This window comes from Passer montanus, unplaced genomic scaffold (genome assembly GCF_014805655.1).
Source record: "Passer montanus isolate IOZ18808 unplaced genomic scaffold, ASM1480565v1 scaffold18, whole genome shotgun sequence".
Classification (NCBI taxonomy): Eukaryota; Metazoa; Chordata; class Aves; order Passeriformes; family Passeridae; genus Passer; species Passer montanus.
The window spans coordinates 5,452,509-5,478,658 of NW_024365381.1; the positions used below are offsets into that span (position 1 = coordinate 5,452,509).

General features: G+C 37.9%; 2 protein-coding genes across 4 annotated transcripts in view; one reads left to right on the plus strand and one right to left on the minus strand.

Annotated features, from left to right (window-relative positions):
- The first annotated feature begins 977 nt into the window (after positions 1–977).
- On the plus strand, positions 978–17,758 carry FAM98B (family with sequence similarity 98 member B). Its single transcript, XM_039705381.1, has 7 exons — positions 978–1,604; positions 2,383–2,517; positions 3,221–3,399; positions 10,035–10,115; positions 10,499–10,615; positions 12,959–13,126; positions 14,571–17,758. The coding sequence occupies exons 1-7, from the start codon at positions 1,400–1,402 to the stop codon at positions 14,934–14,936; spliced, it is 1,251 nt and encodes a 416-aa protein (XP_039561315.1). The 5' UTR covers positions 978–1,399; the 3' UTR covers positions 14,937–17,758.
- A 931-nt stretch (positions 17,759–18,689) lies between these two features.
- The window catches only part of RASGRP1 (RAS guanyl releasing protein 1), a 39,090-nt gene continuing 31,629 nt past the window's right edge, over positions 18,690–26,150 (minus strand). For 2 of the 3 annotated variants that reach the window (XM_039705361.1, XM_039705362.1), the window contains exons 14-17: positions 25,450–25,486; positions 24,744–24,890; positions 23,153–23,526; positions 21,665–21,799 (exon numbers count right to left, since the gene is read on the minus strand). In XM_039705361.1, coding sequence (XP_039561295.1) covers positions 21,665–21,799; positions 23,153–23,526; positions 24,744–24,890; positions 25,450–25,486 — 693 coding nt within the window. Of the gene's footprint in view, positions 21,800–23,152; positions 23,527–24,743; positions 24,891–25,449; positions 25,487–26,150 lie in introns of all 3 variants that reach the window. The other variant, XM_039705360.1, reaches the window with a different exon arrangement.

The window sequence follows — 26,150 nt, forward strand, 5'->3', positions numbered from 1 at the left end:
ATAAATCAGAAGTCATGCATGCAAGCAAAGCAAAACAGGAATTAAGTCACTGCTTCCCATGAGCCCACTGGGAGCATTCAGCCATCGCCTGGACAAGAGTTACTCGGGAAGACAAATGCCATCATATCCAACTCCAAATATCCCCCCTTATTCCCTTTCCCCCAAGCTTTATATACTGATCATGATGCCACACGGCCTGGAATATCACTTTGGTAGCTGGGGTCAGCTGTCCTGGCTGCGCCTCTTCCCAGCACCACCAGTCCCTTCACAGCTGGGGTACTATGAGAGCACGAGAAGCAGAAAAAGCCTTGGCTCTGTGCAAGCACTGCTCAGCAATAACAAAAAACATCTTTATATTATCAGTACTGCTTTCAGCCCTACCCCGAAACACAGTCCCACACTAGTCACAGTGGAGAGAGTTCACTCCACATCAGCCAAAATCTGCACAGCGGGGCTGAGGCACCACCCCACAGTGGAAAATCTGCAGGTGCCCGGGAGATACGGCCTGCACCATCTCGGGCAGAATTTCTCAATTTGAGAGGTCACAGAAATAACGAACAAGTCCAGGCCTCAACACCAGCTTTTTGAACCACGGCCCAGGGGGGGCTTGGGGTAGGGGTGGCAGAGCTGGCTGCCCTGCATGAGCCGTGTCCGCAGCTCCAAAGGGTGGCTGCTGTCGCTCCCGATCCTGTATTTCTCCAGGCGGCCGGGACCCCGTGGAGCGCGGCCAGCGGGCAGGGGTTCGGGGCCAAATCCGCAGCACAGCCGCAGGGCCAGGAGGAGATGAGCCCTGCCGGGCAAGGGCGAGGGAGCCCGGGCGCTCCCCAGCACGGGCGGAAAGGCAGAGCCGGGCTGTACGGAAGGGTCACCCCCAGACACAGGCTCACGGCCGGGGCGGTGCGCTCGGCCGGGCTGTAGGGCGGGGAGGGCAGAGGAGCCCGGGCGCTCCGTGGGGCGCAGCGGCCGCGGCCAGCGGTGGGGCGGCCGCGGGAGAATGGCGGGGCAGCACCGCGTTCTGTGGTGCCTGCCCACCTCCCGCCGTGTGCTACGCATGGTACGGGACAAACACTGCGAAATAATCTAGTTTCCGGTTATGTTATTCCCAAGTAATCCCGGGCAGTCAGTCACTGTTAGGAGGAAGTTTGACCAACCGCTTGAGTTAACACTTGAGTTCTCTGTCAGGCGTGTTCTGAGAGATCAGAGTGTTTTCACATACACATGTGAAAGTGCCTGTCTCATATTTTCTGACAAACTCTTTTGTATATAAATGACCAATAACTTTTTGGTGTGCTTAAAAGAAAAACGTCTGAATTATTCCTTGACGAAAATAATGTAGAAAGATTCATTCCTTTAAATGAATGTAGTTACTAACCAGCTTATAGTAAAATAATTTGAAAATATGTATATTTTATGTTATGTTTGCTTCTTATTACTAATGTTTATCCGTCTGTGCAGGTACACGGGTGCCCTGCTGGAGGAGGAGGCCCTTAAAAAAGCAGCAGAAAATGGATTGTCTTCACCAGAATTTTGTGAGCTTTGCGTTTGGTTAGGATCCCAGATAAAGTCACTTTGTAATATGGAAGAAAGCATCACTGCAACAGATGGTATATCAATGTTAATTTAGTATTTGTTCAGTGGATTTAGACCCATACTGTCCAGCTAATAGTGAATTACAATGTTGAAGTTTACAAGCCCAGCTCAGGCTGATATTTGTATATATGTGGCTCTTACATTAAGACCTCCTGTTCTGAAAACTGTTTCAAAAGGAAAAAAGAAGGTGATTTGAGGTGGTTTTAGATATACATAAATGTGAAAAGTACATTCATGCCTGTAGTCACACTTTGATGACATGAATTGCAGTGCCGGGTGTTTCCCGGCTGTGTCCGGCACAGTGTTGCGGTCAGCTCCGTGTGTGGATACCTGAAGTGCTTGTAGCACTGCCTGATTGTTGCTGCCAAGGGCTGGAGTTTGGATGAGAGTTTATATTACTTACGTTTTTACCAAAAAAGTAGTGGAACTAAAACCAAGCACTGAAAATAATGGACTCATGACTCCTGTGACTTCTTAATCAGAGAATTAGTTACATTGACGCGCTGTATAGTGACATGAACTGTTCACTTCCTACTGATGGTTGTTTGTGTTCGTGTCCTCACAGACTGCTGTAGCATTACCTCATTCAAGGCATGAGTACAAGATACTATTAGAAGGCATATCTTCTTGTATATAGGACTTTTTAAAGAAAAATGTTACTGTGGTGGTAGGTGGTTAATCTTTGGGCTTCAACAATATTGTTGAAATCTGCAATAGAAGTGTATGTTAAAAAATTAGATTGCAGTTTGATGTTTCTGTAACAAGCCATTAATTGTGTATTTATTTCCATAGGAGTGAAAGATATAGAGAGCTTCCAGCTTGAAGTTAGTGGCTTTCTGAGAGAAATGGCTTGTCCATATTCATCACTGGTGTCTGGAGACATCAAAGACAGATTAAGAGAGAAAGAAGATTGTCTTAAACTTATTTGTGAGTAATAATAATTTTTCCCATTTATAATACAGTGTTTTGTGTGCATGCTTTATCACAACTGAACAGTTTACACTGAAGAGTTCTTGATGTGTTTTTAAGTTGATGTGTGCAGTCGTTACACAGTAGCTCAGCATGCATCAACTCACTTGTGTAAAGTGAAAAATAGAGCAGCATTAGAAAGCTGTTTAGCAGAAACTAAAATTTCTTTTAAAAGTATGGTGCAACCTACTGAGGCTCCCTGATCCTTCTCTTGATCCAGTTGTTCCTGCTCACCTAAACTAAGACTTGCTTCCTGTGTTTGTGAGAGGTGTCAGGGCAACTTGAACAGGAATGCTGCACAATCTGAAGGTGCTGAAAGCAGAATTGAGAGAAACAATGTCTTAAGTGTAAGTTGGACTTGGACAAAGGAATGGCAGCAGGAACCAGTGTGGTAATATTAAACTAGCCAAGGAACTTGGGATCTGGTGGCAGAAGGGGGTTGAACAGTTCAATGCAGTGTGTAGACTGAAGGTAGGAAGTCAGGTGAGAGGGAATTGAGGTAAAGAATAGGAAGCATACTGACCTATTCAGGAGAGAACTGAGAAAGTCTCCCTTTTATCATGGTTATCCTACAAATAAGATATTGTAGCTGTACTGAGAATGTGGGTGCAGAAATGCTTAAGTGTCTCTAAATCTGCTGTTATGATGCTTTTCTCTCTAGTATTTCTAAGTACAGAACTTCAGGCTTTAAAGATATTGCAGAGCAAGAAAGTTAAAGGCTCTCATTTGGAAAAGCACAGTGAAATTATTGAGGAAGTGCAAGCTATTTGTGATGCACTGGGTCTGCCAAACTCCTCATCTTCTGGTATTCCTCCCTTGTTAACCAGTGTGGAACAAAAGGTATGGGCTTTTACATTTTCTCACTCTTGCTAAACTGTAAGCACTGTGCCTGTAACCATTCATTGTAGAGCTAAGGGCCCAGCAGTCTCACCCATAAAAACCCTATATGACAAGTGCAAAAGTTTTGATTCCTTAGGCCAGCTTAGTGTTTTAAGTTAAACTGTTTTAGTTGTGAGGTGAAGTATTTCAGCATTTCCCTGAGGTTGCAATGTACCTGATCAGACATATTTGCCATGCAAGTTTAAGGTGTAAGTTTTCCTCTTACCCATTCAAATGTGCTGTAGCAAGCAGAAAACTTTGGGTAATAACTGATTGTGCATTTATATACCTGCAGTCATTTCTGAAATGTATTGAAATTTAATATCCAAAACTTAAATTAGTCCTTTTGAGTTTATTAATTTCTTAATTGCAAGTGTGGATTTGTTGCAGAAGAGGATGAAAATGCCTGCATTGCCAGTATTCAGTGAATAAGGCAACTTAAACCTTAGTCAGCAAGATAGTTCTTTCTGTTGTGTCCCTCCAGGTTCTAACTCATTTCACTGATGTGATCCTTAATCTGAGTTCCTTACTGCAAAATGTAAATAGGCTCTTGAGGTGGAATTTATCTTCTCTGTCATACTGCTAGAAGTTTTGCTCTTCATCTCTCTCTAGTGTTTGAGGAGAGACTGATTCCCCCTTGTCGGGTAGAATACAAACTCCCTCTGCTTCTGAGTCTTTAAATTTAATAATTTGACATGATTGTGCTTATTTTTTTTCATTCTTCGTCATCAACAATTGAGCAGTTGAACATTCAGAGATTTTGGGGAGAGGGCCTGTTACTTGCATGATTTTCTTACATCTGTCTTCAGTGTGACAAGACAAAACCTTTAATAGGTTAATTTATAAATGGCATCACCCATCAGGTGCAAGTGGAACTGCCTATTCCTACACTATCTGTGCTTGGTCTCTTTAGTTCTAAGGAAATCTTACATTCAGTAAATATTTTTGGGATGAAGAAACAATTCTAGCACTGTTTTGGGAATGAAAATGTCAGTTACAGCTGCTGACTAATGGCGTGATTGTGCTGATCTCCCTGTGTGAGTGATAGCTGTGTTTACATCCATGTGTGTTCATGGGCTGCAGCTATGGCCTGTGACCTTCCTTGCTCAATTCCTTGCTTTACTTTTCTGGGGCAGATTTAGTTTCATCGCATTGTAGGGACAGGACTCCAGTTCTGCAGTTGTGGGACTGCAAGACCAGACCTGGAGCACCAGTTCCTTCATACACACATAGTGATATAGAATGTTTTCTTTGAATTATTGGACACCTGGTGTCTCCCACCTTTTGCAAAGTCTGACATTTCCTATCAGACAGCATGACAGGCTTGAATTGTGCGTGGTGTTGCCATCCCAGTTTGTATAAACTGTTACCCTTTCAGAAGTACTCAAACAAGCAGAATCTGAAAAGTATTTTATCTTTGGTTTTGTTGGTTGGTTTTTGGTTTTTTTAATTAATGGTGCCTGGACTATTTTCCAGTAGTTTTCAGGTCTGCCAGTTCCACAGTGGTTATACCACTTGTACTCTCTTCAGAGTGTAGAAAGGTGACAAAACTAGTTCATTCATCTTCTGTGACTCCTAATTAATAGTGTAATGTGTTCTCTGTGTGCTTCATCCCTTATGAACAAAGGATTTTTTTCTTACCTTGCAAGAGATTTTGCAGAATTTCTGCAATGTGTTTACTTGTCCTCCTATATTACTTTAATATAGGAGAAGTTTGGAGTTATTTTGATAGATGACGGGGTTAGAGACCTAAACTTATAGGTATAGCTGCTTTAGAATGGTGGTGCCACCAATTAAAGTTCATTGGCTTTGTAAACATTTTTTTAAGAGCACCATTTTATTACTTTTTTAATATGAACACAGAAATTCACTTGAAATTATATATTTATTTTTCCAAATATTTTTGGGTTTTGATTTAATTAGATTCTGCATACTATTGCAGCTGTTGATGTTTAGTATTGTATCATTCATAATACAGACTTACATACCGATCTAGTATTTTTATTTAGTGTATCTGCAAATGTATCTGCAGCATTTCAACATGTCTACTCTTTGTCTCTGTCTAGCATCTTCAGCATTGTCAGTAGCTGTGGGAGTAGTTCTGAGAATAGTTTGGCTGTGCAGCAGCAACCTACCAAAGGCCAGATCACTCACTGTATTTTGGTATGGAACATTAGAATATTTATTGTTTTAAGTGATTTTCCAGTTTATTTTATTATAAAATCTGGATTGATTTCTTCATTCAAAATTAGTTTTATAGTAGCTCAAACTTTGAATGTACAATCATAGCAAGATCTTTTGCATCTCCTGTAATTACCTAGGGTAGTGGTTATCAATATACCTAAGAAAATGAGAGATAAATTGACAGTATTACAGCCTTCTGTCACTAAGTATATCTTACTATACAGCACTGAAAAACTAATACTAATTTTCAAATTGTTTAAGATGCTGTTTCCTTGTACAGTATACAAAGGGGGAATCTAGGAGTCAGTCTGAGTTTTAATGCCAAAACCTTCATAAATTCTAAATGAACATTGATGAAAGATTCAGAAAAGTTCATGCCAGTGTTGTGCTTTGTAACTAATGGTTACATCTGGCTGTTTTCTAATCAAGATAGTGTGAATTTCACACCTAATTACCAAGTGGCATTCTAATACCGTTTATTTGAAAAAACTTTTAATGTGATATTATTCAAAAGACTTCTGAACTTTTTTGGCCCACATTATTAAAAGTACTCTGCTACTTTTCACATATCAATTAAATGAAAAGAAGCTACAAAGGGCTGCTGAACAAACTAAGTCAAAATTAAGCTAACATAACACATAAGTGAAATGTGAGAAATTTTTTTTAATATTTGTGTAGAAATGCTAGAATTTATTATTATTTAAATTAATGTGTTTCATTTAACATAAATAATAACATAATAAAATTCATTTTCATTTAACATAAATAATAACAAAAATTTACATTATTAAAAAAATTTCATTTAACATAAATAATAACATAATAAAATTATCTGTAGTAATTTTACAGATGTAATGGTGCCTGGACAGTAAGGATTAGTGTAACTGCAGGGAACAAGACTGAAGAGTTGTCCTGTCACCAGGACATCAAACAAAAATGTATTTAAAGTTAGATAAATACTGAATTTATCGGCAGGTGTATGAAAGAGAGGCTTAAAAATATTTTGTGCTTAAGATTTTGAGTGATCTCTATGCAACTGTACAGTATGACTGCACACCTTATGACTAATTAAGGCAACATTCTTTCCTCAAATTTAAATTAATGACACCTTTCCACAGGTCAGGTTTTTTCAAAATCTCAAAAAACTCTGGACATGCATACATATGTGATGTTTTTCTGTGCAAATGGTGTTAAATGTAAAAATTACTGCTCTGTTTTGAGAAAAGATGAGGATATTTAATAAATACATTGAACATGGTAGTGAAATTGGAGCTAAATTTATTTTCAGTTGTATAAAAAAACAAATGATAAATGTCGTGTTCAATAAGGATACACCTTATTTGTTAACAGTAGAATAACTGTTTATTTTTATGCAGCAGATTTGAATTTGGTTTTTTGGCTCAAGCAGATCCAGTGGCTGATTTGTTTTCATTTTATATTTAGAGACTGTGACTTCCCAAAGCAGTCCCATATATTTTTAGTGTTACCAAGGTTATTGATTACATGGTATGTCAAATAGTCAAATATACTTGTCTACATCTAGTTTTAATTATTTGGTTTTATTTTTACACCTGAATGTGTAAAAACATTAGGATGATTTGGCTCTTACAATTTGTTTTATGTTTCTTTGAGTGTGTTTTCACTGCTCTTTTATCAGGGCACTGCATTTGGTTTTGTTCCCACTTACATATACAGACTTCTTTCTGGGATGTGGTGAGTTTTTTTAACTCCTGCATATCCTCCTCAATCCAGGAAAACTGTGAAGTGTGGGAATACGGGTTATAGCATAGATTCTCACATCCATTGTATTCTTGTCCTCTGGCAGACTGTTGTGTGCCAGAGTTCCTGTGCTCATACCTCTGTCATCCGTCGTGGCTGGGCAGTGTATTCTGCAGCTGTAAGGCAGCTCAGCTTGCTTCACCATTATAGCTGTAGGATTTCCCCATGAGCCCTGCTGGTGGGAGTGAGGAGTAAGTAGAGATTCACTAATCTGAATATGACTTCACAGTATGTCAAAAACATAGACCAGTTCATGAGTATAGACCAGGTCATCAGTGAAGAGCTTGCTCCTTAACTGTTACTTATTAGTAAAGCTGTGCTGGATAAAAATTATATAGGTGTTCTCTGACTTGGAAAGAAAACATTGCAGAAATTTGGGAGTGGTTTCTCAGACAGCAAAGGATTGTTTCATTTAGCTGCTCTTGTTTCTTCTAGTTCTGATTTTCATTGATTATCTTCCTTAATTGTTCTCTCTAAACTTCCTTTCACTTTTCAGTTCATGGAAATTAGGAGTATGCAGCAGTGATTGACTTGTGATGGCAGAATGTGTGGCTTTTGTATGTGGAGCCCATTGTTGTGTTTACCTCTTAGTTGACCTTGCAGCTACAAACTTAAAATAATTCTAATCTCTAGGTAGTATTCAGCATCACTGGCTTCCACAATCTAACTGTAAATTACATTGAGAGTTTTTCATTTTGCTGTATTGTTTTTTGTTTCAGCAGCTGGTCTCATTTTGATAGACTCTCTTTCTTTCAAACTTTGAGGTAATATTTCTGACCACAGTGGTATATGAAGAGACACCTCTTGCCCCATAGAATTTTTAATTCATCTGCTATTCATTCCTTCTTCTATACTTGTTACTGACTGATCTGTTAATCTCTTGTTGTCATACTGATCTTACTCTATTGTTGATTATTAACTTTTGATTTTGATCTTCAGGCATTTATTTAAATTCAAACGTAGTTTGTGCTTAGGTGCATTTGCATTTTGGAGTGGAATATGGCACTCTGTACATGCTTCAGTTAAACTGGCTACCTGCAGAAGACAGACAACCTTGGAATGGTTTTTGTCAAGAAAAAGGTTATAGAGAAGCAGGGATTATCAGAGAAAGAGTGTTTGGATCAGTATGGTACATGGATCTGAACTTCACCCCGTATTGTAACCTCTTTTGATATAAACTGAATATAATAACAGGGAATATTACACTAATTAGATTGACACTTTTCAGATACTGCTAGGCTGTTTTTTCTGATAGAGTCAAAACAGTGTTTTCCCTTAATTTGCTCACTGCACAGTATATTTACCTTTTACTGGGTTATTGTGTTTTTAACCTGCCAGAGTGCTGCCCAGCAGTGATGTAAAAAGAAAGAACAAAAACCTTAGTTTTCACATAAAATTTGAGACCAGACTTTTTCTTTATATATACAGTAAAAAAAATTTGAGATAATTATAAAAATCCTGCCATATGAGAGTTGATTTACTAAGCATTTCTTTTTAAAATTAACTAGGTGCTCCAGAATTTGAATTTTGACGTCTGGAATTTTTTTTCGTATCAATCATTAGAGATTATATTTGTGTAACATGTGAAGCTCAAAACTGAGCTTTGAACCATGCCTTTGTGACAAATGTAATGTAGATGCCTGTGTGCCCGCATGAAATCTTATAATCCTTGCAAATATATCTAATGGCTGTCCCCAGATACAGGTTTTACTGTAGATCATGCACTACCTTAATCCTCCTTTTGACATACAAAAGAAAATTATTTCTAGTTTTACTCATTTTGCTTGGTTTCCCATGGTTATTTACTGAAGCAAATTAAGATGTACTTCTCTCCACCAGACTGTACAAAACTTGAACAATAATATGCATGCAGTCAACTCCAGCTGAAAAATCAGTTGGATTATGTTCAGGCTATGTACAAGTGTTGTGGGCACTCATGGTAATGATTTTAGAAGAGCTTTGCCAAAGGAAGTTCACTGAGTAAGAGGAGATAGAGGTTTCTTGTAATGAGAGAGGAGAATACAGTGGTGTTTGGAAGGTAGAGAGAGCATATTTCATCTCTAATTATTGAGGGCAAAGAACTAGTGGAAGAAGTGTAAGGAAATTTGATTTAGAGTGAATGCAAAAGTTTTAAACATAACGTTAGCTGGAACCAATTATAGGATTAGAATAAAATTAATGAGAAAGGCAGGAGATATGGCAGGCATGCAGTCATCCTTTCTTAATAACACCCATCACCAGAATTTTTGTAGCCCAGTGTAACATTTGGCAACAGAAGTCGGAACTTCCATTTGTTGCCATTACAAGACTTAGTAGTATCTAAAGTGGGTAATTTAGCTAGTCCTACTTCCTCTATGCACTTGATAAATTTGCTATATAACTATTGTTCTGTTAATGGGAGGACAAATGATGTCCCATAAAATATCTTTGTACAGAGGCTGGTCATCTCACAAAAGTACTCAGGAGTTCATTTTGTAGTGGATCATAAGCTAGAAGAGGCGTATCTGTTTCATGAATCTGCTAAAACAAATGTGCTGTTTTTGATCTTCCGAGTAGCAAAAGAGATTGTAACAAATTTTGCTGAAATAAATCTAAATATCATTTGTTTTCTGAGATGTATGTGTTTTTTTCAGGTGAAGGACATTCTCTCAAAAGTTAAAAATAACCATGTGGGGAAATCTCTGCTAACAAAACCTCTGAACTCTGACCAAGTGGTAAAGAAAAGTTTCTCCATTTCTTTCCAGTATTTAACAGGATGGCCAAAATAAATGTATATGGCTTCATTTAACTTTGCCTTTCTATAGTCACTGTTCTATTGCTGAATATTAATACTAAAATTCAGTTGCTAAATACTAACAGTGATAATCAGGTATTCTTCCAGAACTGACATTACAAACCACACCTTGTGTTGATTCATCCCTTGTTCATTTTCAAATAATTTTGTACATGCATACTACTGTAGCATTACATAGATGCTGTGTAGTTTGTAGTGGTCACCTCGGGATAGACATCATAGTTGATAGATGGGGTTAAGTTTGAATTGACCTCTATAACTTTATACATTTGTCTGTTTGAATTTCTTATTGTAACACTGCAGGAAAGATTGGAAAAGATCAATGATGCTCTTTGCAGTGAGTACGAGTGTCGACGGCGGATGTTGATGAAGAGGCTCGATGTGACTGTGCAGTCTTTTGGCTGGTCTGATAGAGCAAAGGTAAACTCAGTGTATTTTTTGCTTACTGTAGGTGGGAGTCTGCTACTGTTCACCAAGTCTTCCTACAGAATATGCATGCCATGTAAATACACAAATACACTTCCATCACTGTTATCTTTTTTCCAGCCTGTTCTCATCTCAAGTTGTAATATCCAAATCCTAGGTATTGAGGAAGGGGATGGATTTAACCAGGCATGGTACAGTCTATCCTTTGTGACTGTTTATAGCTTCACAATTAGAAATTCTAGCATCCTTTGCTGGGGTTTCTCACTTTAACTAAAGTTCCCATTTCCCTGTTTTCTGTATCTGACACCCTCCAATGAGTTTACTAACTAGGAGGCAACCTCTGCACCTCATGCAGATGCAAAAGACAAATACTGGGCTTTAATATAGATTGGGTGGAAAATGTGACTTCATAAAGTCTGAGAGGTTACAGTGACTGTCCCCTATCTTGGATTCTACTAGATGAACAGCCATTCAGTTGAACAGGTTATTTGAATAGTAGCCTGTGTGAGAAAATCACACAATTGCTTGTAATCCTTCCAGTCACTAAAAATTCCAAAGCACACCTCTGTATTTGTTCTGCTGGTATTGCTTTAATTGTGATAGTTTCATTTGTACTGTTTCCTACAACTCTGTATATTAAAAAATAATCATTATATTTCCAAGCTGGAAATGTATCTTGTTTGTATCCCAAAGAGTAGGGAGATAAGACACACAAAGTTTGTAATTTGATGAAGACACATGTGAGAAGCTGGAGGCAGATGTTTTTGTTCATTAGGGGCAAGATCAGCTTTCCTTCCAAAGGTTTCTTTAGAAAGCTTAGGATGAATAAATCTTAAAACTCGGAAAGTTTACTGAAAGTATGGATTGTTACAAGTCTTTGTGACATCACAATTTGTCATTGACACATGCAGAATCAACTACATGAAGCTCACTGAGTATCACTGGAACACGAGCCTAGGTGCTGCTGTGCTGCATTGGAGTAGCTCACTGTTTAATTTCTGAAGGGGTTGTGAATGCTTTTATCCTGCAAGAAAGGAAAAGGGAGGCGTTGAGCTCAGAGAAGCCAGGAGATGTCCCTACTTGTATAACTTCCTTACAGCTGTACCAATACAATTATGCATCTTCAAATTTAAAGTATACTTCTAAAATGTAGTTGATGTGACTGATGACTAACTTAAGCAGACTAAAACTTTGTCACTTGCTATTGTTCCATAAAAACAATTAATGCCCTTTTGAAACAGAACAATAGTTTAAAGAGGTTTTTGATGATTAAGTAGTCAGATGATTCATTTTCCTCTCTTATAAAGACCGTTGATGTGAAATATATGCAGTTACAGAAGTAACCAGGTTACATACTAATTCAAAATAACATACTGTTCTAAATCTTTTTTTTCCTTATTCTCTTGAAGGAAAGAGTTCGAGAGGGTTTTAGGGATGGAAAATGTTCTGACATTGATGTAATTTAGAGATTTTTGTTTAAGCCAATAGACAAATTGTTGTCTTTTTAAAATTTGTTAGCTTGCCTTTTTTTCCCCACCATTAAATAGATATTGATACATTTCTCTGCTTTTGATGGTATGGCATTTTGGGGATTTTTTTGGTTTGTTTTTTTGTAACTTGTTCAGCCTCCAAGAGGGTTACGTTTGCAGACTGAAATGGGTTCACAAATGATGGAGTAATTACCTAGCAGAACAGCCTTGTAAAGGTTCGGCATGTATTGTTTGGTCTAGCCAATATTAAATGTTTTATTTCACTCTGAAGGTCATTCTACATTTTCCCAGAAAGTATATTTCTTTTCTGCTAAATAAATGAAGCATCAAAGCATGCTTGGAAAAAAATCTAATGTTGTCCACTTTTCAGTCTCACCTTTTCGTGGCTTGCAAAATTGTTTTTGCTGCATTGATGTATTTTCAGGTTTTTTCCACAAATTTACTTTATGTTGAAGCTGCTCTGTTTTCATCATGTTTAGAAGCAATCTGTTGAATATGGTTATGTAAAGCTCTTGAGAAAGCAGGGTGGACTCCTTAAGTTTTAGTCTGTAGACATGTTGGAAGATGTTAAAAAATCTGATGCCAGTGGATGGAGGAGTTTCTTTTGTACTGGTGCTAAGTGTCAGCATCAATTAAACATAATCAGCAGCATTACACTTTCTGTGTAATGCCTCCACCAACAGGAAGAGAACTGGCACTATGTTTTGTAATATAGTTTGTATTTTCAGAAGCTACACCTCACCTTGTGTTCAGATTGAAACTTCCTGAGACCAGCACATAGTTTATAGTAAGTCTGTTGGTGTGTTTGCTACCTGGCAAGTAATTAGTGTTTGATGTAATCCTTCAGGTAAAAACAGATGAAATAGCACGGATCTACCAGCCCAAGCGCTACGCGCTGTCTCCAAAGTCCACCATTACACTGGCTCACCTTCTTGCTGCTCGCGAGGATTTGTCCAAGATCATAAGAACCAGTAGTGGATCAACACGGGAGAAGACTGCCTGTGCCATCAACAAGGTATGCTTTTCTGGCAGTGAGAAATAGACATGGGCATTTGCAGACCTCTCAAAAGGAATTCTGGAATTACACTGGTTTTGCTTGGTACCTTAATTTCATTTTTTCCATTTAAGAAAGGAAGGTTTGCAGTATTCTGGTAAACATTGTCCTTTCTTTGATCTTCCTAGACAGTCATGCAACAGGATGAAATAGAGTAGTGTAGACAAGGGGGGAAAGTGTGGGGAGTGTATATGTGTGTGTAAATGACCTCTTGAGTTCAGTGGAACTGCACACCTCAGGGATACATGTAAGTATTTGTGGTATCAGTTCCTGAGCTACCTTGCCAGGATGTTATTGTTTGGCTTGTAAAACCACATCTCTAGTTCATCAGTGTGTTATAAATCACAAAAGTTTCTGTAGAAATGTCATTTTGCTGCAAAATAAAATTACCTGATTTGGCTGCAGTAGTGAATCAACATAGTGCTGCTCTCTTGTATGTGATAAAAGCTGAAACTTGTAAGTAGTGACGTGAGTTTCACCATTCAAGTGGTGACTAAACCTGATTTTATTGATCCTGTATTTACAGATTTTTCTAATGTTTTTACCTCATTTAGATACTTTAATATGTTTTGATCCTTAACACTCTGAAATTTCTTAATTATTGTAGGATTTTAGAGAAAGGTGGGTTTGTTGTTTTTTTTTTGAGAGGACTTTAGTTGGAGTGCCTGGGACTAATCAGGGAATGTTGACATTGATCACACGGAGTTTAGGAAATACGAAGGCAACAACAAAAAGACCTACTTGGATACATCTTTGTTCTTCAAAGATGTTTGTTTTGTTTAACTTTGTCCAGTGCAGTTTCTCTTTTTATACACTGAGTAGTACCTGCCATAGACATGATGCCTTTTTTTTTCCTTTTCTTGGAAGTGTTACTGCAGCCTGTTGCATATTTTGTTCGTTCTGGCTCTTTACTGAGTATCAGTAGTTTGTAATGCTAGGCAAACTTGTGTGCCTTTGAGAACTGCACATCGGTTTGCCAGTTGTTTTTTTCTTGTTGGCTGATGAGGTTTAAACTTGAACTTTGAAATTTAAGTAGAAGAGCTACATCATAAGGAGTATAAATATATATGTGTATTTGTATATATTATATATGAAGTGTGTATATTGCTTATTGCAATACTAATACTTCAGGTGTGCAGTGTTCTTCATAAAAAAATCACAAAAGTAACCTGAGCCAGCTGCAGTTATTTCTGTTTCAGAGGTGAAAAATGAGAACATTTCTAGAGTTCTGTTGTGGTGTTACAGGGACAGGAGATAGTGATTCTGCTGTCAGGCACTGTATTGAGGGGCCAAATTTCCTGAAAACAGCAGGCAGCATTTCTCTGTTCACAGGAGAAAATCCTGTGTCTCTTTAAGTTCATACTGCTGTTTTTTAACTCTGAAAATGACCTGTTTTTCCATACAGGTTCTGATGGGGAGAGTCCCTGACCGGGGAGGCAGACCAACAGAGATTGAACCACCTCCTCCTGAAATGCCTCCATGGCAAAAAAGACAAGAAGGTGGTGGAAGAGGTGGCTGGGGGGGTGGTGGTGGTGGAAGGGGTAACTGGGGGGGTGGTGGGGGTAGAGGAGGAGGAGGTTTCAGAGGTGGTGGAAGAGGTGGGGGTGGCTTCCAGGGTGGAGGTGGCTTCCAGGGTGGGGGTGGCTTCCAAGGTGGGGGTGGCTTCCAAGGTGGGGGTGGCTTCCAAGGTGGCAGGGGAGGTTATGGTGGCAGGGGAGGCTACGGTGATCCCTATGGTGGAAGGGGAGGGGGAGGATACCGAAGATACTAAAGTACTGTAAATCTTAACAGAGTAACTGGCAGAATATAGTGGTGGTGTTTACTGGTACTAGGACTCTAGATATGTTGACTTGGGTTTAGGTTAGAATTAAGTATGACCATATGAGTTATTTCATTAGACCAACTGATATTTTTCACTGAGTTCTTTTAGTTAACTGAAGTTTTATACTGAAATCTGATGACTGAAGTCCTTGTTTTTCGTACTGCTTATATGGTGTTTTTTATTATGTAATTTTATTTAAAATAAGTCTCAGAAAACTGAATAAAGCCCTTTCTAAACAAACAAAAATATATTAATGGTCAGACCTCTCTGATTATTGTATGTTGCATGTCTACTCTCCTGCTCCAAAATGTTGTGTAGAAAAAACAAAGTAGGCCTAAGAACTGGATGAAACCACTTTTAAAAGACTCAAGAATGCTGCTTTCAGGCTTGTTCTCTTCATGTCATTATTCTTCATTCATAGTTTTCATGAAAATTAATTAATTCATTCATTCATGTGAATGAATTTTAATTTCAAATGTTAAAATTCTTAAGGCTTTGGTGAAAATTATTCAGTTAGATTTGATTATTCTTGCAGAACTTCACATTATAGTAACATTGTAAATTAATACTCTACATAAGTTAATCAAATGAGGTTGGTTTTTTATGTTCATAATGTATCAGACACTCTTTAATGGTCAGAGCATGTACTGTAAACTCATCATAGTGAGTTTTGATAGTGTCTTATTTTCATTTTACCTGTTTTCCATTGTGGATGTTTTATAAAAATAATTTAAAATCAGATTGGGCAGAAAACTTGCAGGCATTGTGTTTGGTATGAATTCATGTGTATATCCTTGTGTATCAGCTTTGAGACACAAAGTTGGAATAAGCTGAGCTTTATTAAAAACATGACATTTCTTCTCACCTTTTTTTCTTTCCTCTTGTTTGTTTTTTTTTTAATTATTCTCTTCTCCCTTGCCTGCTCTGTGTTTGGGAATCTGTCTGGTTAGTAACAAGACACCTCATGCAGCAGTTGCCTTTTCTCAGTGATTTCTCTCTCTGCCAACCTAAAACAAGCCCTGTCTTGACATGGTATGGGTGCCTTCTCCCTCACAAACAGTCTAGAAGGAGTTAGCTGACACACCATCATGGCTGTAAATATATGTAGACAGGAATTAAATTTAGCATTGTCACTTGAAGAAGTCAGTTTCTGCTGCCCAGTATCTTTTAGATCTGCCATGTTGTGAGGCCGCTCCTGAGAACAGAGGTAGGAAGGGGATGCTGCCTGACTATGTTCTCATGACGGTTTATCAGGGTCAGGTCACTACAGAGAGATTCAGGAAGGCATCTGATTATCCTGGTGTGTCTGATGATGAAATAGCACAGCTGGCTTGAAGCACTTGTAATTGTAGGTGTAACTGCATGTTAAACTTTAGGATTTGATTTTGGATTTATGTTCCTCAGTTATAAGCTCTTTCTGCACAAATTTCCTATTGGTGTTCATTGGTATGTTTTAAAGAATTTTTTTTACCTTCATAAACACACATATCATGCCCTGTTTCATTGGCAACTTCATGCATGAATGTAAAGTTCTGTTCCAAATCAAATTACTATCTTTCAAGAGCTTTTCTTCTCTTATTTCCTCTCTCATCAGTTTGCTTGAGAATGCTGCTTCTAATGTATGATATATATGGCTTTACCCAGGTTTAGGGTCGCAGCAGGTGCCTGACAAAAAGAAGCAGAAGTTTTGCTTCCTGTAACATGTTAGCTGGGATGTGAACTTTTGCAATAATGGCTTAATGTTACCCAACTCCTAGCACTGTAGTTCCTTTGCCAAATTTTTTCCATGCTTCTTACTGGCCAAAGCTCTTGGCAGCCTCTGTAGTTGTTATGGAGAGACCCCTCATGGGTCATGTGGGAGCACAGTATTGGTTCTCTGGATGCTGTGCTTGGTTTTTGCCTAATGCTCTGGAACAGCTCCCAGACCAATGACATTCCAAATGAGAGCAGCTTTTCAACAACCAAAGCCTTAAGATTAAATTCTGTTTGCTCATCCCAGTGTTTCTTTTTGCTATAAGTAATCAGCAGTCGAGCATGTGGCTTCATCAAGGAACTACACCTGGAAAAACAAACAACTTATCTATGCTTAAAGGTTTCATTAGTCTTAGGATGCAAGCTTGCAGCAGTTTAGTTGGATTGTTGTAACTACAGATGTGATGTGCCTTGGTGTTTTTATACTCATCAGTCTATCCTGTTTGTTAGTAGGCAGGACAGTTCTGTATGAAGTAAATCATCAAGTGAAGCAGGTACATGCCCACTTCAATTCTAACAGTTAAATTATTTCAATATCTTATTTCAGTTAGGTGTATGTAGATCATGTAAAACATGGAAATACAAATAGGCTGGAGATTTTCTTTTTTAATCCATTTCAGTCTTTCTTCAGTAACTTCAAAATGTGAAGCCAGTAGTTAAAAAATAAAGTAAGCACCACCATATTTCATGGAGGTATCCTTTGCTGTCCTTTTGTCAGAATGTATGCTTTTATTTCTCAAACAATGCAATAACACCATGAAAGTAATTGATTTAAACCTCAAGTTTTGTCTTGAAAAAAACATATTTTCAAAAATTCTGTTGTAAGTAAAAGATTTTCATATATATGTTGGTGAACATTTTTGTGTTTATTTGCATTTAATGAATACCTAAGTTAATAAGGTTTTGTTTCTTGAAGATCTGAAAAAAAAGGTTGGGGATTTTTTTCAGGAATTGAGAGACGCTTTTGTCAACAGCTGTAAACACTGAGGAATAAAGCACTGTATTTGAAATTATTTGCATCATCTGTGTGTATTGTGATTTGGATCCACTATCATATGTTCCTCCTTTGTGAGAAAGAATTCCTGCTGGTGATTTACAATAATGGTGAAACTTACTTTTTATGGTAATGGAAATAGCATGTATTTTGACCAAAATGAGAAGGCAATAGATACCTTGCCTGTTAAAATTTTTCTATAAAGCTATGTCACAAGTCTGGGATTTTGTCTGGGATTACTAAAGAATCTCAGTTACATTTTATTTTACTGAAAAAAAATTTAAAATCATAGTGATCTATATGATCACTGTTTTTGTCTTTTTGTAAACTAAAGAAATACCCTCCAATTACTTCTCAAGTTTTATTTTATTACTTTTGATAGTTATGAAAAAAACCCCACAACTTGTTTTACCTAAGACTGTAGAGCAGATTTGCCATACAAACAGGAGTTTCACCTCTTCTTGTCTTCCCTGACATGACTGAAGATAACAGAATGGATGCCCATTTCCCCATATAAAAACCAATTTAGGCTGTGCCAGTTTGAAGTTTACTGTAAGGTAAACAGGAGGTCTTTAGGGTGCTACAGTTCTGCCTGTGCAACAGGCAGCATTAGCAGACACAACAAAAGCTTTGCTTCAACTTGGCTACAGTGCTGTGAAATCTTTTCAAAATTAGCATTCTTAACAAAAGTGAGAGAATATGATACTAAAGACGGATGCTTTATAATACTTGGAATAGTGAGTAACAGCGCAGTGTTTTTACTGTGTCAGCCACTAAAATACCAAACAAATAATCTGCAAATACCTAGCTTCCTAAGTTTTCCCAGGCACCATTCCAAGGCTCAGAGAAGGTGAGCTGGTCTAAGACACTGGTACTAGGTTAATGCTGCAGAAGGGTCTCAGGTAACAGGCAAGAAAGATGAGTATAGCTTGTATAGATTTCTCTGAGGTACAAAATCAGAGGCAGCATGAAATGCAATTTTAATATTTTTCTATTATAAATATTAAACCAAAATCTTAACAATTTATATAAAATATTTACAATCTGTACAGTTTTTCAATCTTAGCATTAAACTTTTAAGTTGCCATAGAGATCAGTTACAACAAACTAACAGATGCTGCTAGAACAAAAATGTATTTCCAAAACATATGAGCTAATCTAAAAGCAATTGCATTTAACCTGAATATAAACAGTAGCCCTGCCTTTGTTAATTATGATATTACTCAATCTATTTACTTTTATCTTTAAACAATCTGAATTCATGCTTCAAAAATAAATGGGGAATGGTGCTTGTTCTTTCTGCCTTCTTGTAAGTAGAGCTGGACCTAGAGAAGGAAGAGGTGAGCCTTTCCATTTGACTTAGCCATGACAAGATAAATTCCACTATCACTATGTGATAACATGACTTCTAAACAGCACTTTTAATTGTGTCTCTTTTTCCTAACATAGAGCAGCTTGAAGATTAACACAAAGGCAACAAAGGCAAGTCATTTTTTCTGCGTAGCATTGTCAGTTTTAACAGTTTCCCTGTAGTCAGGTTCCGCTGTTAAGTCTTTCATGCAGGAAAAAGAACGTCCCAAAAGAAAAGAAGGGACTAAGAGCACTTCAGAGAAAGAGCGGGGAAAAGAAAAACAAAAAAAAAAGGGTGGGGGGGGTTGGGTGAGGAAGAAGGAGATAATTGTTATGGGCTTTGGGCAAACAGAACCTGAAGGTACTTATAAAGCTCTGAAGTTATCCAGGTATCAACTGACTTCTTTGAAGCAGGAAGTTTTCAGCACACATGAAGCACTGCACACTTGTTCTGCAAGACATTCCTGCATACAGATCCCTTTTAAATCTTTCAGATTGAACAAGCAAACTTTACAGAGAAACTTTAAGTTATTTAGGACTGTACAAATCTGTGGTCATAACTCACTTTGGAGTATTAAGTACCTAGTTACACAGTAGCCTTTGGGCCAGCTGCTGATAGTAGGGAATTTTCCTTTAAATTACAAGGTTTTGTTCATGATCACCACATTCCATCATAGACAAAGTATATGTATATACACAAATTCTATTCAAACCCACAGTTTAGACCACCAGTGAGCACTTAGCTTGGCTGTACAACAAGATTTATGAGTCTTAGCTGCTCCTCTGGGGCATTTTTTAAATATGTGAAAATATATTCCACTTTTTATCTTGTTTAATAGTTGTAGAAACAGACTTTTATTTGTTGAATGCCTATTAGAAATACACCTTGCTGTAGTTCCCTGAATAGAGGACAAAATCAAGAAGCTCACAGAAAATGGGCAAACCAAGGGTGCAGACATGACCTGACAGCCATTCTGATTGCTTCACTGACCAAAGTGCAATTCCACGTTACTTGTTAATAATTCAGGTTTAGTGTATGAGTTCAAAAAGCTGCACAGAGCTGGTTTTTTCCTATGCATTTCAGTTATTTACAGTAATGTTACAGAAAATCTACTACTACTACTACTCCTTCCCTCCATTTGTTTTTACTTATACATGAAGTTGCAAGCACAATCCAATTTCCAAGCAATTTTGAATCACTAAACTGGCAAGTACTTTCAAATTAATTTTATAAACAAAGCATTCATATGCTTGATAATGACTGTAAATTGTGGATGGAATGTGTCTTTCTGCCACTTTGAACACAAAGCACAGATGCTATTGTCATTGACTGAATTTCAATCTATAATGGAACTGGTAACTTAGAAGTGTTGAGCATTAAGTGGACTTTGTTTATGGTGTTTGTATGTGTGATGACAAATACATAGCTCTAAATGTACAGATCTCTTGGAATGCAAATGGAATTTTCTAATCAGCTATTTTGACAAGTAGATTTATCAGTAACTTGAAAGACTATTTTCTCTTAACAATATATACACTTTGTGTCTTTAAGTTACCTCCGCTGCACCATTTACTATACAAAATTTACAGACAGGAGCACACTCATCTTGACTCTTAATGTAAAGTGCATGTGAAATCTAGGAGAGAGAAAATGGAGAAATCTTGTTAGGAGCTCTGAAATCAGTAGCTATTGCACAGGGCTTGCTGTACAGTTTCCCTTGTAATATGGCTCTAAAGATTCTGCTCAACATTGGCAACAATCTACTTTGACATGAGAGAAATAAAATCAACCTTGTCCCATATCTACCGTATGTGGACAACAAGTTACTCCTTAAGCCAAATAAGGGGAATTAAATCTTCCAAGTTATGGCATGAAAGCAGTATTCAATGCCAAGTCTATAGTCTCACTTCCGTTACTTTAATAAAGGTAAGTGTTTGAGCAGCAGAACTTTTAAAGCTCTGAAAGATGTTTTAAAAATTTGTCAGTTTATCTTAAAGTGTATGGATCAATCAAATATCATTAGCTTAGCTACTTTAATTTTCTTGTTAAATTTTTGGAATTAAATGTGACTGTTCACTTCATGTTTTTAATTTGTTTCAGCTCCAAGAAGGAATTGTTTTTCTTAATATAGGTTTTCTACAGTTTTAACTTACTCAGCTTTATCACACATTTGTTTCTATAAAACTGAGTTGGGCCAAATTTGAGGTGACCCAGTCTTATATCTACTTTGTCAGAAGATCTGTACAGTAAGGCGTGCTGCTGGCAGCCAAGTAAGTCACTGGGAAATCAATATGGTCTTCAACGTGAACAGAGACTTCAGCAACACTCTCATTCCTTTTAAAAGCAAACCCAGAAGATACTATTTCCATTGCACAGATAATGCTAAATTACCTTACAAGGTCAAAATTATTTTATACATTTGGGAGTGCATGTTTAAAAGGGAAATGTGTTGAGTAAAGAGAACATTTCTTCTTAATATCCTTCAGATTCTCTCTCCAGTTCACTTGGTAAGCAGCTTTATCACAGCCTCTCTTTCAGTCTTACATTTTTCCATTCCATAGGAGATTTTCCTCTCATCTGCTAGGAGCAGTCTCTGTGTTGTAGACTGTCAACTACGTGGTTTCTTTTCTGGATTGTGAGAGATTCAATTGTTTTGTGTGCCTGTTCCAGCTGGATCTTTAAACCTTCATTGTCTGCCTTTAGAATATTCCTTTCCTAAACAAACAAGAAAAAAAAAGGTAATTGTATTTTATAGTGCAATTTTTTGAGGACTGTCTGGTTGTATATTTAGGTTGAGTGCCATAAAAATAAATTGATGTAGCTCTCAAAAGAACCAGTAACTTATCTGAGTATTTCCACAGTCCCTGCTCTACCCTTTGTGTACGCTCTGACAACTTTCCACCAACTGGTATCTGGGTCATGTCCACAACCTGCACTTATCCACCCCCCACTGCACCTCTCATAACAACAGCAGTCTGGGGAAACAACAACACAGGTCACACTTTACCACTCCACTGCTGCCAAAATTGATGTACCAGAAGCCATTCATTCATAACCTCATCTGCTGTTTAGTAATTGAGGTCAGAAGGAGGGAGAAAGGGCAAGTGTAAATTATAGGGCTCACATGAATGGGACATTTTAAAGAATGCTTTTTTAGAAGTTATATCTATGCTTCACATCCTTGTTGTATTGAATGTACTGTTGATTGAAAGGGAAGTGGTTTGTACTGGAAGATTGTCTTAATCTTTGTCTTAATAAACCACTCTTTGATATAACATGAGTTCACTTTATCAGCACCAAAGGATATTTTTAAAGTTACAGTCATCACTGAAAGATTAGACTGTGATCCTAGAAGAGTGATAAATATTGAGTAAAAAGTATGAAAGTAAGTCTTTGTTCCTCATAATTATAGCTGGATCTATCCCTTATTTGCACCTTTGGAATTGTAATAGTCTCTTTAACCTGTCTGGAGAGGTGTTTGGACAAACCTGAATTTGGGCCATGTTTGAGGTGACACAGTGTTATGAACAGCTATTTTGTCAGAACACTTTAGAGTAAGCTGAGACACAACAGGGCTGATGCAGGTGAAATGTAGCAAGAAGCATCACGTCTGTTCACAGCAATATTTCTTGGTGGTCCGTACACTTGTCAGTTGAACAAAAGAAGAGCTCCCTACCCTCTCAGCCCCATATATCCTGTCATTTGGGGTAGCAGAGGCCACCAAAATCAAGAAGAAATTCAGAACTATGTTCCTCATTTTGTGAAGTAACATTCTGTCCTGAGTGATTGGATTATGTTCACATTCTAGAACACACAGGGATCAGTGTGAGCATAACAACAGCTTTGAAGCCCTATACTAGAACTAAAATTTAGCATTTAAATGAAGCATTGCTGGAAGTTAAAGTGGCTAAGACTTTATTATGCTATTCATGGATTGTTTAATTGCAATTAAATTGGGAATTAATTACACTGGAGTAAAGTGACACCTTTCCACCCAGCCACTCCCCACACATCAACCACTTGACCATACTGTTGTGTAAAACAGAATTTGTTCCATCATGTATGTACCTGCTCAAGTTCCTGGTATGAGGGTTTGCAGCTGTGATGCTCCTCCTTCATTTTCTGGCTGGAGTCCTTGTTTTCCCATTTAACAAATGCCTTTCTGCGGCCTAGAATTGGGCTTGGAAATGTGGATGCTGGAGCTGCCTGGAGATAAGGATTTTCTGGCATCCTGTGTTCTTTCTTCTCTCTCCGCTTACGAGATACATCACCAGCCAGCAGTACAGGATCAGTCTGTGTACTTTTATGAATCACAGCTGGTTTCAGTCTCACTGAGATTTTTTGAGCTGAGGAACCCATGAGCATAATGGTTCGATCCTTGCTGTCTTCACTGTGCTCCACTACTTCTCCATTAGGAAAGGTGAATGATCCTTCTTCTTGTCCTTTAAAATATATATGGTCAATTAAGGCAAGATCTTCTCCCAGAAAAGGAGAAACAGGAGGCATGGTAATTAAACATGATTTTAATAAATAAAGCATTTATTCCTTACTGATTTTACATTCACTGCTCTCCAAAATAGGTGTCATTAGAAGTTTCTCAATGTTTTGTCCCATGAAACAACTATTAGCCCTGTCTCAGTAACACAGATATGGATCAGTAAGAAGAAACAGGTGTGGCATCAAGGTCAGCTTGAGAAAAACTTTGATATGGGTAAGAGGTGGTTATTACGTAGTGCTGCAGTCATTTCAGACACAATCACAGAGGTGCACATAGTATCAAGAGAATTGGGCTGCACTGAGCTCTACAGATGTGCTAACAGGAAGCCTAAGGTGGAATCCAGCAGTATGAGTCTTAAATATAACACAAAAGATTGATAATCAGAGTGGAAGCAGATTTGAAGGACATTAAATACAGGCAAAGAGCAGGAAAGAAATTCAAAAAGAGTGAATATGCAAAGAGTTGGAATGTCAAAATCAAAATAGAAACAGAAGTAGCCTAGTGTTTTTCAAGGACAACATTCCTTCTTTGGAAGCCTGCACAGTAATACACAGAAAGAAAATGTTATAGAGTTTGTTTGATATAAGGAGAGAAGAACAGAGAGGTGCAGATTTTTCATGTCCAATTCTGCAGAAGATGGACAGATGGACAGGAGTTAGAGATCCAGCTACTGAAGTGGAAAAAATAAAGACAATTAGCTGTTGGTTTTCTTAGCACACAGATACATAGGAAAATTGGCTTTAAAACTCCATATTAAAACTTGAGTCAGAATTGTAACAGTGCTGTAGTCAATGTTATAACTTGCTAAAAATCAAGACTTGCTTGTCACAAAGTGAGAGAGTTAAGGAAGCCTGTTAGCTCTTCCTGTCACATGGCATCTAGATCTCATGAGAGTCTGGCAGAAGATTTACTCATTATTTGGTGGAATGTGTGCACCATACATTGTGTAGTGTGACAAGAGATGTGGAAAGGGACTCCAGCCTTAGTCTAGAGCAGGAATGGTGTTACTTGATACAAGCTAATATACACCTGTTTCTACTTTCCATGGAGATAAAACCCTGCAGTTAACGCACAAAACCTAAAAGGATGGTGTACAACAGGTTTAAAGGAAAAAGGAGCAAAGAAAGAGAAGATTATCTACATATTATGGTCTTTTCTCACCATGGAATTGTTCTTTAACTCCTACTGGGCAGAGGCTTGAAGCAAGCGCAGATGTTGGGCTGCTGTCTGCAACTGAAGTTTTGGGTCTTCTCTTGCACTCTATCACAACCAGGTCTTTGCATTGCTTGTGACAGTTCATCCCACAGTCTGTAAACAAGACAACGTTTACATGATTCAGTGGCTCTGGTGTAGCACCTAAGGTAGCTCTGACACACTGCCCTCTTGGGAAGCAAGCAGCCTCCTTTGGTATTCTCTATGTGCATTACCTGTAACACAACATCCCTTTGCTATACATGCCTAAAACTCCTTTTCATTATGAAAGTGCAAAATGGCACCATTCAGTCACAAAAGTGCTCTGACTGTAGCAGCTGCAGAGCAAGCTGATACCTGTATGAGGAAGAAAACTGCAAAATAAATGTTAGGAATGTGCTGCACAACATTCACAGAGTCGTGATGTTTGTGTCCAAGGACCTGTTCACAAATCCTCTGAATTCAGTTATGTCTTGCAAAGCATTAGAGCTGTCAGTTACAAGTTCCTTCATCTCTGCATTTCTTCTGTCATACTATTCTTGAATCAGTCCTGTCCTCCCTGGGAGGTCAGATTAAATGGGTCCATAGATATAGCCCTGGATCTCAGGATGATCACAGGTTTTTGTCATTCCCTATAAATTATGGGTTAAAATTAACAAAGTATAAAGTACTTTACCTTTGCATCTGTATCCTTGTTTAATGACTCCCCATAGCTGAAATTCAAACAAACAAAAAGCCTATGTATTAATAAATTTTTCTGCATGTTTGATACCCCCAGATAAAAAATACACTAAAAGCTCCACTCTTTTCTAAGATCTGAGCACTTGCAGCATATCTTGCTTTCCTACACTTCTAATCATAATGTCAAAATAGATCTATTTACCCCTTTAGCATAAGGTAAATAGAATATTTTATGTGTCTCAATGACAAACAAAATATCTTGAACTAGTCTAGTGAATACATCAGCAGATCTTGCAGTTCCTTGAAAAGCTGTGGAGCTGGAGTAGATGGAGAATTCTGCTGTCTCAGCACCCTTGTCTGATCTCACCAATCGCTGAATGGCAGATTGGTAGGATTTTATAACAGTTTTATTAAACCTTCTGTACCATAGGCAGAGGCAAGTGATGTCTGTATCAATTCTGTAACATGAATTCTAGCAGCCCCAAGGAGTGGAAGGCTCTGCATTTAGAAGTCTTGCCTGAGACTGGTTTTGGTGACATAACCAAACCCCACAAGGTATGAACCATGTTTAAACATATTGGCACTGCCAAGAGGGGAGTAAAGGGTACCTTAAACATCTACAGAGGCAGAAGTCTGGTGTTCACTGATGTTTTATATAGATCCATTTCTGTATATGACACAAGGCAATTATGAGAT